General features: G+C 50.3%; 1 protein-coding gene across 1 annotated transcript in view; it reads left to right on the top strand.

Moving 5' to 3' along the window:
* The window catches only part of LOC106596663 (unconventional myosin-XV), a gene marked incomplete at its 3' end in the record, with an annotated part of 63,102 nt that extends 51,502 nt beyond the window's left edge, over positions 1 to 11,600 (top strand). Inside the window, exons 18-24 of the mRNA XM_045711530.1 lie at positions 2,533 to 2,768; positions 2,965 to 3,155; positions 3,985 to 4,057; positions 9,835 to 9,928; positions 10,842 to 10,939; positions 11,118 to 11,218; positions 11,507 to 11,600. Coding sequence (XP_045567486.1) covers positions 2,533 to 2,768; positions 2,965 to 3,155; positions 3,985 to 4,057; positions 9,835 to 9,928; positions 10,842 to 10,939; positions 11,118 to 11,218; positions 11,507 to 11,600 — 887 coding nt within the window. The remainder of the gene's footprint in view (positions 1 to 2,532; positions 2,769 to 2,964; positions 3,156 to 3,984; positions 4,058 to 9,834; positions 9,929 to 10,841; positions 10,940 to 11,117; positions 11,219 to 11,506) is intronic.
* Positions 11,601 to 11,608: the final 8 nt, after the last annotated feature.

Here is an 11,608-nt window from a genome sequence, read left to right on the forward strand (position 1 = left end):
ATGGTGAGTCCAGTTCATTATGGTGAGTCCTGTTCATTATGGTGAGTCCTGATGGTGAGTCCTGTTCGTTATGGTGAGTCCTGTTCATTATGGTGAGTCCTGTTCGTTATGGTGAGTCCTGTTCATTATGGTGAGTCCTGTTCATTATGGTGAGTCCTGTTCATTATGGTGAGTCCTGTTTATTATGGTGAGTCCTGTTCATTATGGTGAGTCCTGTTCATTATGGTGAGTCCTGTTGATTATGGTGAGTCCTGATGGTGAGTCCTGTTCGTTATGGTGAGTCCTGTTCATTATGGTGAGTCCTGTTCATTATGGTGAGTCCTGTTCATTATGGTGAGTCCTGTTCATTATGGTGAGTCTTGTTCATTATGGTGAGTCTTGTTCATTATGGTGAGTCCTGTTCGTTATGGTGAGTCCTGTTCATTATGGTGAGTCCTGATGGTGAGTCCTGTTCATTATGGTGAGTCCTGTTCATTATGGTGAGTCCTGTTCATTATGGTGAGTCCTGATGGTGAGTCCTGTTCATTATGGTGAGTCCTGATGGTGAGTCCTGTTCATTATGGTGAGTCCTGTTCATTATGGTGAGTCCTGTTCGTTATGGTGAGTCCTGTTCGTTATGGTGAGTCCTGTTCATTATGGTGAGTCCTGTTCGTTATGGTGAGTCCTGTTCATTATGGTGAGTCCTGTTCATTATGGTAAGTCCTGTTCATTATGGTGAGTCCTGTTCATTATGGTGAGTCCTGATGGTGAGTCCTGTTCGTTATGGTGAGTCCTGTTCATTATGTTGTGTCCTGTTCATTATGGTGAGTCCTGTTCATTATGATGAGTCCTGTTCATTATGGTGAGTCCTGATGGTGAGTCCTGTTCATTATGGTGAGTCCTGATGGTGAGTCCTGTTCGTTATGGTGAGTCCTGTTCGTTATGGTGAGTCCTGTTCGTTATGGTGAGTCCTGTTCGTTATGGTGAGTCCTGTTCATTATGGTGAGTCCTGTTCATTATGGTGAGTCCTGTTCATTATGGTGAGTCCTGATGGTGAGTCCTGTTCGTTATGGTGAGTCCTGTTCGTTATGGTGAGTCCTGTTCGTTATGGTGAGTCCTGTTCATTATGGTGAGTCCTGTTCATTATGGTGAGTCCTGTTCATTATGGTGAGTCCTGTTCATTATGGTGAGTCCTGAGTCCTGTTCATTACGGTGAGTCCTGTTCATTATGGTGAGTCCTGTTCATTATGGTGAGTCCTGTTCGTTATGGTGAGTCCTGTTCATTATGGTGAGTCCTGTTCGTTACGGTGAGTCCTGTTCATTATGGTGAGTCCTGTTCATTATGGTGAGTCCTGTTCATTATGGTGAGTCCTGATGGTGAGTCCTGTTCGTTATGGTGAGTCCTGTTCGTTATGGTGAGTCCTGTTCGTTATGGTGAGGCCTGTTCATTATGGTGAGTCCTGTTCATTATGGTGAGTCCTGTTCATTATGGTGAGTCCTGATGGTGAGTGCTGTTCATTATGGTGAGTCCTGTTCATTATGGTGAGTCCTGTTCGTTATGGTGAGTCCTGTTCATTATGGTGAGTCCTGTTCGTTATGGTGAGTCCTGATGGTGAGTCCTGTTCGTTATGGTGAGTCCTGTTCGTTATGGTGAGTCCTGTTCATTATGGTGAGTCCTGTTCATTATGGTGAGTCCTGTTCGTTATGGTGAGTCCTGATGGTGAGTCCTGTTCGTTATGGTGAGTCCTGTTCGTTATGGTGAGTCCTGTTCATGATGGTGAGTCCTGTTCATTATGGTGAGTCCTGATGGTGAGTCCTGTTCATTATGGTGAGTCCTTTTTAAGTGTTAGGGTTCTGTCTATTTCTGTGTTCTAGGTGTTTAATTTTTAGGGTTCTGTCTTTCTGTGTTCTAGGTGTTTAAGTGTTAGGGTTCTGTCTTTCTGTGTTCTAGGTGTTTAAGTGTTGGGGTTCTGTGTTCTAGGTGTTTAAGTGTTGGGGTTCTGTGTTCTAGGTGTTTAAGTGTTAGGGTTCTGTGTTCTAGGTGTTTAAGTGTTAGGGTTCTGTGTTCTAGGTGTTAGGGTTCTGTGTTCTAGGTGTTTAAGTGTTAGGGTTCTGTGTTCTAGGTGTTTAAGTGTTAGGGTTCTGTGTTCTAGGTGTTTAAGTGTTGGGATTCTGTGTTCTAGGTGTGTAAGTGTTAGGGTTCTGTGTTCTAGGTGTTTAAGTGTTAGGGTTCTGTGTTCTAGGTGTTTAAGTGTTAGGGTTCTGTGTTCTAGGTGTTTAAGTGTTAGGGTTCTGTGTTCTAGGTGTTTAAGTGTTAGGGTTCTGTGTTCTAGGTGTTTAAGTGTTAGGGTTCTGTGTTCTAGGTGTTTAAGTGTTAGGGTTCAGTCTATCTCTGGGTTCTAGGTGTTTAAGTGTTAGTGTTCTGTGTTCTAGGTGTTTAAGTGTTAGGGTTCTGTGTTCTAGGTGTTTAAGTGTTAGGGTTCTGTGTTCTAGGTGTTTAAGTGTTAGGGTTCTGTGTTCTAGGTGTTTAAGGGATGCGGTTCTATGTTCTAGATCCTGAGGTTCATGGGCGACCCCCACCTGAACGGGGCTCAGGAGAACCTGTTTGGGAACTACATAATCCAGAGAGGACTGGCCAATCAGGGCCTGCGAGACGAGATCCTGGCTCAGCTGGCCAATCAGGTGTGGCGGAACCCAAACCATGACAACGCAGAGAGAGGCTGGCTGCTGCTGCTGGGCTGCACCTGCTGCTTCCCTCCATCACCCAGGCTGCACACACACCTGCTGAAGTACTCACACACACACACACACTCCACACACACACACACACACACACACACACACACACACACACACACACACACACACACACACACACACACACCTGCTGAAGTACTAACACACACACACACACACACACACACACACACACACACACACACACACAGGCCATGGTCGTACCTGCTCACACCTGTCTCCTCCTAGGTTTGTGTCTGACCACGCCCCTGCTGGTTGCCGGGCGCTGCTGCAGCACCGGCTGATCCAGGCCAATCAGAAGTCCCGGCTGTTATCAGGATCCGCCCCTGAGACAGCACGCACCTATCCGCTGGCTCTGTTGGAGTGGACAGCCAATAGGAAGAGGGCTAACATGGTGCTGCAGGTGACCTGCTTCGACGGTGAGCTGCGCTTTCTGATGACATCACAGGGCAGTCTACTAACTAACACAGGAGGAACAACTGCTTGACTCCATAACTCTCCTCCCCCTCTCTCTCTCTCTCTGTCTCTGTCCCTCTCTCTCTCTCTCTGTCTCTCTCTCTCTCTCTCTGTCTCTCTGTCTCTCTGTCTATCTCTCTCTGTCTCTCTCTGTCTCTCTCTCTGTCTCTCTGTCTCTCTCTGTCTCTCTCTCTCTCTCTGTCTCTCTCTGTCTCTCTCTCTGTCTCTCTCTCTGTCTCTCTCTCTCTCTGTCTCTCTCTCTCTGTCTCTCTCTCTGTCTCTCTCTCTCTCTCTCTCTCTCTCTGTCTCTCTCTCTCTCTCTCTCTCTGTCTCTCTCTCTGTCTCTCTCTCTCTCTCTCTGTCTCTCTGTCTGTCTCTGTCTGTCTCTCTCTCTCTGTCTCTCTCTCTCTGTCTCTCTGTCTGTCTCTGTCTGTCTCTCTCTCTCTCTCTCTCTCTCTCTCTCTCTCTCTTCTCTCTCTCTGTCTCTCTCTCTCTCTCTGTCTCTGTCTCTCTCTCTCTCTGTCTCTCTCTCTGTCTCGTCTCTGTCTCTGTCTCTCTCTCTCTCTCTCTCTCTCTCTCTCTCTCTCTGTCTCTCTCTCTCTGTCTCTCTCTCTGTCTCTCTCTGTCTCTCTCTCTGTCTCTCTCTCTGTCTCTGTCTCGCTCTGTCTTTCTCTCTGTCTCTCTCTCTCTCTGTCTCTCTCTGTCTCTCTCTGTCTCTCTCTGTGTCTCTCTGTCTCTGTCTCTCTCTGTCTCTGTCTGTCTCTCTCTGTCTCTCTCTCTCTCTCTCTCTAGGGGAATCGTTCCTGTGTCCCGTCCAATCCTGGACCAGTGGAGAAGATCTGGCAGGAAACATCCTACGACACAGGTATCCTATCCTACCATCCTACTACACAGGTATCCTACCATCCCACTACACAGGTATCCTATCCTATCATCCCACTACACAGGTATCCTATCCTACCATCCTACTACACAGGTATCCTACCATCCTACTACACAGGTATCCTATCCTACCATCCTACTACACAGGTATCCTATCCTACCATCCCACTACACAGGTATCCTATCCTACCATCCTACTACACAGGTATCCTACCATCCTACTACACAGGTATCCTCTCCTACCATCCTACGACACAGGTATCCTATCCTATCATCCTACTACACAGGTATCCTATCCTACCATCCCACTACACAGGTATCCTATCCTACCATCGCACTGCACAGGTATCCTATCCTACCATCCCACTACACAGGTATCCTATCCTACCATCCCACTACACAGGTATCCTATCCTACCATCCCACTACACAGGTATCCTGTCCTACCATCCTACTACACAGGTATCCTATCCTACCATCCCACTACACAGGTATCCTACCATCCTACGACACAGGTATCCTATCCTACCATCCTACTACACAGGTATCCTCTCCTACCATCCTACTACACAGGTATCCTATCCTACCATCCCACTATACAGGTATCCTATCCTACCATCCCACAACACAGGTATCCTATCCTACCATCCCACTACACAGGTATCCTATCATCCTACTACACAGGTATCCTATCCTACCATCCCACTACACAGGTATCCTATTCTACCATCCTACTACACAGGTATCCTATCCTACCATCCCACTACACAGGTATCCTATCCTACCATCCTACTACACAGGTATCCTCCATCCTACTACACAGGTATCCTATTCTACCATCCCACTACACAGGTATCCTATCCTACCATCCCACTACACAGGTATCCTATCCTACCATCCCACTACACAGGTATCCTATCCTACCATCCTACTACACAGGTATCCTACCATCCTACTACACAGGTATCCTATTCTACCATCCTACGACACAGGTATCCTATCCTACCATCCCACTACACAGGTATCCTACCATCCTACGACACAGATATCCTATCCTACCATCCTACTACACAGGTATCCTACCATCCTACTACACAGGTATCCTATCCTACCATCCCACTACACAGGTATCCTATCCTACCATCCTACTACACAGGTATCCTATCCTACCATCCTACTACACAGGTATCCTATCCTACCATCCTACTACACAGGTATCCTATCCTACCATCCCACTACACAGGTATCCTATCCTACCATCCTACTACACAGGTATCCTATCCTACCATCCTACTACACAGGTATCCCATCCTACCATCCCACTACACAGGTATCCTACCATCCTACTACACAGGTATCCTATCCTACCATCCCACTACACAGGTATCCTACCATCCTACTACACAGGTATCCTATCCTACCATCCTACTACACAGGTATCCTATCCTACCATCCCACTACACAGGTATCCTACCATCCTACGACACAGATATCCTATCCTACCATCCTACTACACAGGTATCCTACTACACAGGTATCCTATCCTACCATCCTACTACACAGGTATCCTACCATCCTACTACACAGGTATCCTATCTTACCATCCCACTACACAGGTATCCTATCCTACCATCCCACTACACAGGTATCCTATCCTACCATCCTACTACACAGGTATCCTACCATCCTACTACACAGGTATCCTATCCTACCATCCTACTACACAGGTATCCTATCCTACCATCCCACTACACAGGTATCCTATCCTACCATCCTACTACACAGGTATCCTCCATCCTACTACACAGGTATCCTACCATCCTACTACACAGGTATCCTATCCTACCATCCCACTACACAGGTATCCTATCCTACCATCCCACTACACAGGTATCCTATCCTACCATCCTACTACACAGGTATCCTATCCTACCATCCCACTACACAGGTATCCTACCATCCTACGACACAGGTATCCTATCCTACCATCCTATTACACAGGTATCCTACCATCCTACTACACAGGTATCCTATCCTACCATCCTACGACACAGGTATCCTATCCTACCATCCTACTACACAGGTATCCTATCCTACCATCCCACTACACAGGTATCCTATCCTACCATCCTACTACACAGGTATCCTATCCTACCATCCCACTACACAGGTATCCTACCATCCTACGACACAGGTATCCTATCCTATCATCCCACTACACAGGTATCCTATCATCCTACTACACAGGTATCCTATCCTACCATCCTACGACACAGGTATCCTATCCTACCATCCCACTACACAGGTATCCTATTCTACCATCCCACTACACAGGTATCCTATTCTACCATCCTACTACACAGGTATCCTCTCCTACCATCCCACTACACAGGTATCCTATCCTACCATCCCACTACACAGGTATCCTATCCTACCATCCTACTACACAGGTATCCTATCCTACCATCCCACTACACAGGTATCCTATCCTACCATCCCACTACACAGGTATCCTACCATCCTACGACACAGGTATCCTATCCTACCATCCCATTACACAGGTATCCTATCCTGTCATCCTACTACACAGGTATCCTACTACACAGGTATCCTATCCTACCATCCTACTACACAGGTATCCTACCATCCTACTACACAGGTATCCTCTCCTACCATCCTACGACACAGGTATCCTCTCCTACCATCCCACTACACAGGTATCCTATGTTGTTTACTGTCTCTCTGTGTTCCTGTAGGGGGGAGTGGAGGGGCTGGTCTGTACTGTCTCTCTGTGTTCCTGTAGGGGGGCGTGTGAGGAGTGGAGGGGCTGGTCTGTACTGTCTCTCTGTGTTCCTGTAGGGGGGAGTGGAGGGGCTGGTCTATACTGTCTCTCTGTGTTCCTGTAGGGGGGTGTGGAGGGGCTGGTCTGTACTGTCTCTCTGTGTTCCTGTAGGGGGAGTGGAGGGGCTGGTCTGTACTGTCTCTCTGTGTTCCTGTAGGGGGGTGTGGAGGGGCTGGTCTGTACTGTCTCTCTGTGTTCCTGTAGGGGGGAGTGGAGGGGCTGGTCTATACTGTCTCTCTGTGTTCCTGTAGGGGGGGAGTGGAGGGGCTGGTCTGTACTGTCTCTCTGTGTTCCTGTAGGGGGGAGTGGAGGGGCTGGTCTGTACTGTCTCTCTGTGTTCCTGTAGGGGGGTGTGGAGGGGCTGGTCTATACTGTCTCTCTGTGTTCCTGTAGGGGGGAGTGGAGGGGCTGGTCTGTACTGTCTCTCTGTGTTCCTGTAGGGGGGGAGTGGAGGGGCTGGTCTGTACTGTCTCTCTGTGTTCCTGTAGGGGGGTGTGGAGGGGCTGGTCTGTACTGTCTCTCTGTGTTCCTGTAGGGGGGTGTGGAGGGGCTGGTCTGTACTGTCTCTCTGTGTTCCTGTAGGGGGTGTGGAGGGGCTGGTCTGTACTGTCTCTCTGTGTTCCTGTAGGGGGGGGTGTGGAGGGGCTGGTCTGTACTGTCTCTCTGTGTTCCTGTAGGGGGGAGTGGAGGGGCTGGTCTATACTGTCTCTCTGTGTTCCTGTAGGGGGGAGTGGAGGGGCTGGTCTGTACTGTCTCTCTGTGTTCCTGTAGGGGGGCGTGTGAGGTGTGGAGGGGCTGGTCTATACTGTCTCTCTGTGTTCCTGTAGGGGGGTGTGGAGGGGCTGGTCTGTACTGTCTCTCTGTGTTCCTGTAGGGGGGAGTGGAGGGGCTGGTCTGTACTGTCTCTCTGTGTTCCTGTAGGGGGGAGTGGAGGGGCTGGTCTGTACTGTCACTCTGTGTTCCTGTAGGGGGTGTGGAGGGGCTGGTCTATACTGTCTCTCTGTGTTCCTGTAGGGGGAGTGGAGGGGCTGGTCTATACTGTCTCTCTGTGTTCCTGTAGGGGGAGTGGAGGGGCTGGTCTGTACTGTCTCTCTGTGTTCCTGTAGGGGGGTGTGGAGGGGCTGGTCTGTACTGTCTCTCTGTGTTCCTGTAGGGGGGGAGTGGAGGGGCTGGTCTATACTGTCTCTCTGTGTTCCTGTAGGGGGGTGTGGAGGGGCTGGTCTATACTGTCTCTCTGTGTTCCTGTAGGGGGAGTGGAGGGGCTGGTCTGTACTGTCTCTCTGTGTTCCTGTAGGGGGGAGTGGAGGGGCTGGTCTGTACTGTCTCTCTGTGTTCCTGTAGGGGGGTGTGGAGGGGCTGGTCTGTACTGTCTCTCTGTGTTCCTGTAGGGGGGTGTGGAGGGGCTGGTCTGTACTGTCTCTCTGTGTTCCTGTAGGGGGGTGTGGAGGGGCTGGTCTGTACTGTCTCTCTGTGTTCCTGTAGGGGGGAGTGGAGGGGCTGGTCTGTACTGTCTCTCTGTGTTCCTGTAGGGGGGTGTGGAGGGGCTGGTCTGTACTGTCTCTGTGTTCCTGTAGGGGGGTGTGGAGGGGCTGGTCTGTACTGTCTCTCTGTGTTCCTGTAGGGGTGTGTGAGGGAGTGGAGGGGCTGGTCTGTACTGTCTCTCTGTGTTCCTGTAGGGGGGAGTGGAGGGGCTGGTCTATACTGTCTCTCTGTGTTCCTGTAGGGGGGGTGTGGAGGGGCTGGTCTATACTGTCTCTCTGTGTTCCTGTAGGGGGGGAGTGGAGGGGCTGGTCTGTACTGTCTCTCTGTGTTCCTGTAGGGGGGAGTGGAGGGGCTGGTCTATACTGTCTCTCTGTGTTCCTGTAGGGGGGAGTGGAGGGGCTGGTCTGTACTGTCTCTCTGTGTTCCTGTAGGGGGGTGTGGAGGGGCTGGTCTGTACTGTCTCTCTGTGTTCCTGTAGGGGGAGTGGAGGGGCTGGTCTGTACTGTCTCTCTGTGTTCCTGTAGGGGGGGTGTGGAGGGGCTGGTCTGTACTGTCTCTCTGTGTTCCTGTAGGGGGTGTGTGAGGAGTGGAGGGGCTGGTCTGTACTGTCTCTCTGTGTTCCTGTAGGGGGGAGTGGAGGGGCTGGTCTGTACTGTCTCTCTGTGTTCCTGTAGGGGGGTGTGGAGGGGCTGGTCTGTACTGTCTCTCTGTGTTCCTGTAGGGGGGTGTGGAGGGGCTGGTCTGTACTGTCTCTCTGTGTTCCTGTAGGGGGTGTGTGAGGAGTGGAGGGGCTGGTCTGTACTGTCTCTCTGTGTTCCTGTAGGGGGGAGTGGAGGGGCTGGTCTGTACTGTCTCTCTGTGTTCCTGTAGGGGGAGTGGAGGGGCTGGTCTATACTGTCTCTCTGTGTTCCTGTAGGGGGGAGTGGAGGGGCTGGTCTATACTGTCTCTCTGTGTTCCTGTAGGGGGGAGTGGAGGGGCTGGTCTGTACTGTCTCTCTGTGTTCCTGTAGGGGGGAGTGGAGGGGCTGGTCTGTACTGTCTCTCTGTGTTCCTGTAGGGGGGGAGTGGAGGGGCTGGTCTATACTGTCTCTCTGTGTTCCTGTAGGGGGGAGTGGAGGGGCTGGTCTATACTGTCTCTCTGTGTTCCTGTAGGGGGGAGTGGAGGGGCTGGTCTGTACTGTCTCTCTGTGTTCCTGTAGGGGGGAGTGGAGGGGCTGGTCTGTACTGTCTCTCTGTGTTCCTGTAGGGGGGGGAGTGGAGGGGCTGGTCTGTACTGTCTCTCTGTGTTCCTGTAGGGGGGGAGTGGAGGGGCTGGTCTATACTGTCTCTCTGTGTTCCTGTAGGGGGGAGTGGAGGGGCTGGTCTGTACTGTCTCTCTGTGTTCCTGTAGGGGGGAGTGGAGGGGCTGGTCTGTACTGTCTCTCTGTGTTCCTGTAGGGGGGCGTGTGAGGAGTGGAGGGGCTGGTCTGTACTGATGAAGGAGCATGGGCAGTGGGCGGAGCTAGCCGGTCACGATTACGTCATGGATCTGGTGGGTATATATCACACACACACACACACACACACACACACACACACACACACACACACACAGACACACACACACACACCACATTCAGCTAACTGAGAGTTATCAGGCTAACTGAGAGTTATCAGGTTAACTCAGAGTTGATCAGGCTAACCGAGAGTTATCAGACTAACCGAGAGTTATCAGGCTAACCGAGAGTTATCAGGCTAACTGAGAGTTATCAGGCTAACCGAGAGTTATCAGGCTAACTGAGAGTTATCGGGCTAACCGAGAGTTATCGGGCTAACCGAGAGTTATCGGGTTAACTGAGATTATTTAGGTTAACTGAGAGTTATCAGGCTAACTGAGAGTTATCAGGTTAACTCCAGAGTTGATCAGGCTAACCGAGAGTTGTCAGGCTAACCGAGAGTTATCAGGCTAACCGAGAGTTATCGGGTTAACTTGAGAGTTATCAGGTTAACTGAGAGTTATCAGGTTAACTGAGAGTTATCAGGCTAACCGAGAGTTATCAGGCCAACTCGAGAGTTATCAGGCTAACCGAGAGTTATCGGGTTAACTGAGAGTTATCAGGTTAACTGAGAGTTATCAGGTTAACTGAGAGTGATCAGGCTAACTGAGAGTGATCAGGCTAATCTGAGAGTTATCAGGTTAACTCAGAGTTGATCAGGCTAACCGAGAGTTATCAGGCTAACCGAGAGTTATCAGGCTAACCGAGAGTTATCAGGCTGACCGAGAGTTATCAGGCTAACCGAGAGTTATCGGGTTAACTGAGAGTTATCAGGTTAACTGAGAGTTATCAGGTTAACTGAGAGTGATCAGGGCTAACCGAGAGTTATCAGGCTAACTGAGAGTAATCGGGTTAACTGAGAGTTATCGACTTGGAGCTGCCGTCCGACTCTCTAACGAATCCTTTCAGATCTCAGACTTGGAGCTGCAGTCCGACTTCCCCAAACAGAAGAGTTACTACATCATCTCAGCTGAGGATCCGAATAGAGTTCGACCCAACGCCAGGCTGTGAGTCCACACACACACAACACACACACACACACACACACACACACACACACACACAACTAACAAACAACACTAACACAACACACACAGAACTAGACTAGGAAAAGAAAAAGTTAATTGGCACATGTTGGTGTGTGTGTGTGTGTGTGTGTGTGTGGGTGTGTGTGTGGGAGACCAGGACTCTGTTTGGCAGTGGTTTTGACAGTGATGACGAGCCGCCTTCATCAGCACCACCAAACCTGCAGCAGCCGACCAGACTCGACGGATACTCCAGCCACGGTACACACACACACAACACACACACACACAACACACACACACAATAGACACACACAGCACACACACACACACACACACACACACACACACAACAACACACACACACACACACACACACACACACACACACACACACACACACACACACACACACACACACACCACACACACACACACACAGCACACAAACACACACACACACACACACACACACACACACACACACACACACACACACACACACAGACACACACCAGTATAGTGATATTAACAGTGTCTCCTCTCCAGTGGAGGCTGATGTGATCGGGCGACGGTCCGACTCAGAGAGGAGTGGATCGCTACCTGGACAGCCTCTTCGCCCTGTGTTGTCAGACGGCGCACGGTGAGACA

Source organism: Salmo salar, unplaced genomic scaffold, assembly GCF_905237065.1.
Source record: "Salmo salar unplaced genomic scaffold, Ssal_v3.1, whole genome shotgun sequence".
NCBI lineage: Eukaryota > Metazoa > Chordata > Actinopteri > Salmoniformes > Salmonidae > Salmo > Salmo salar.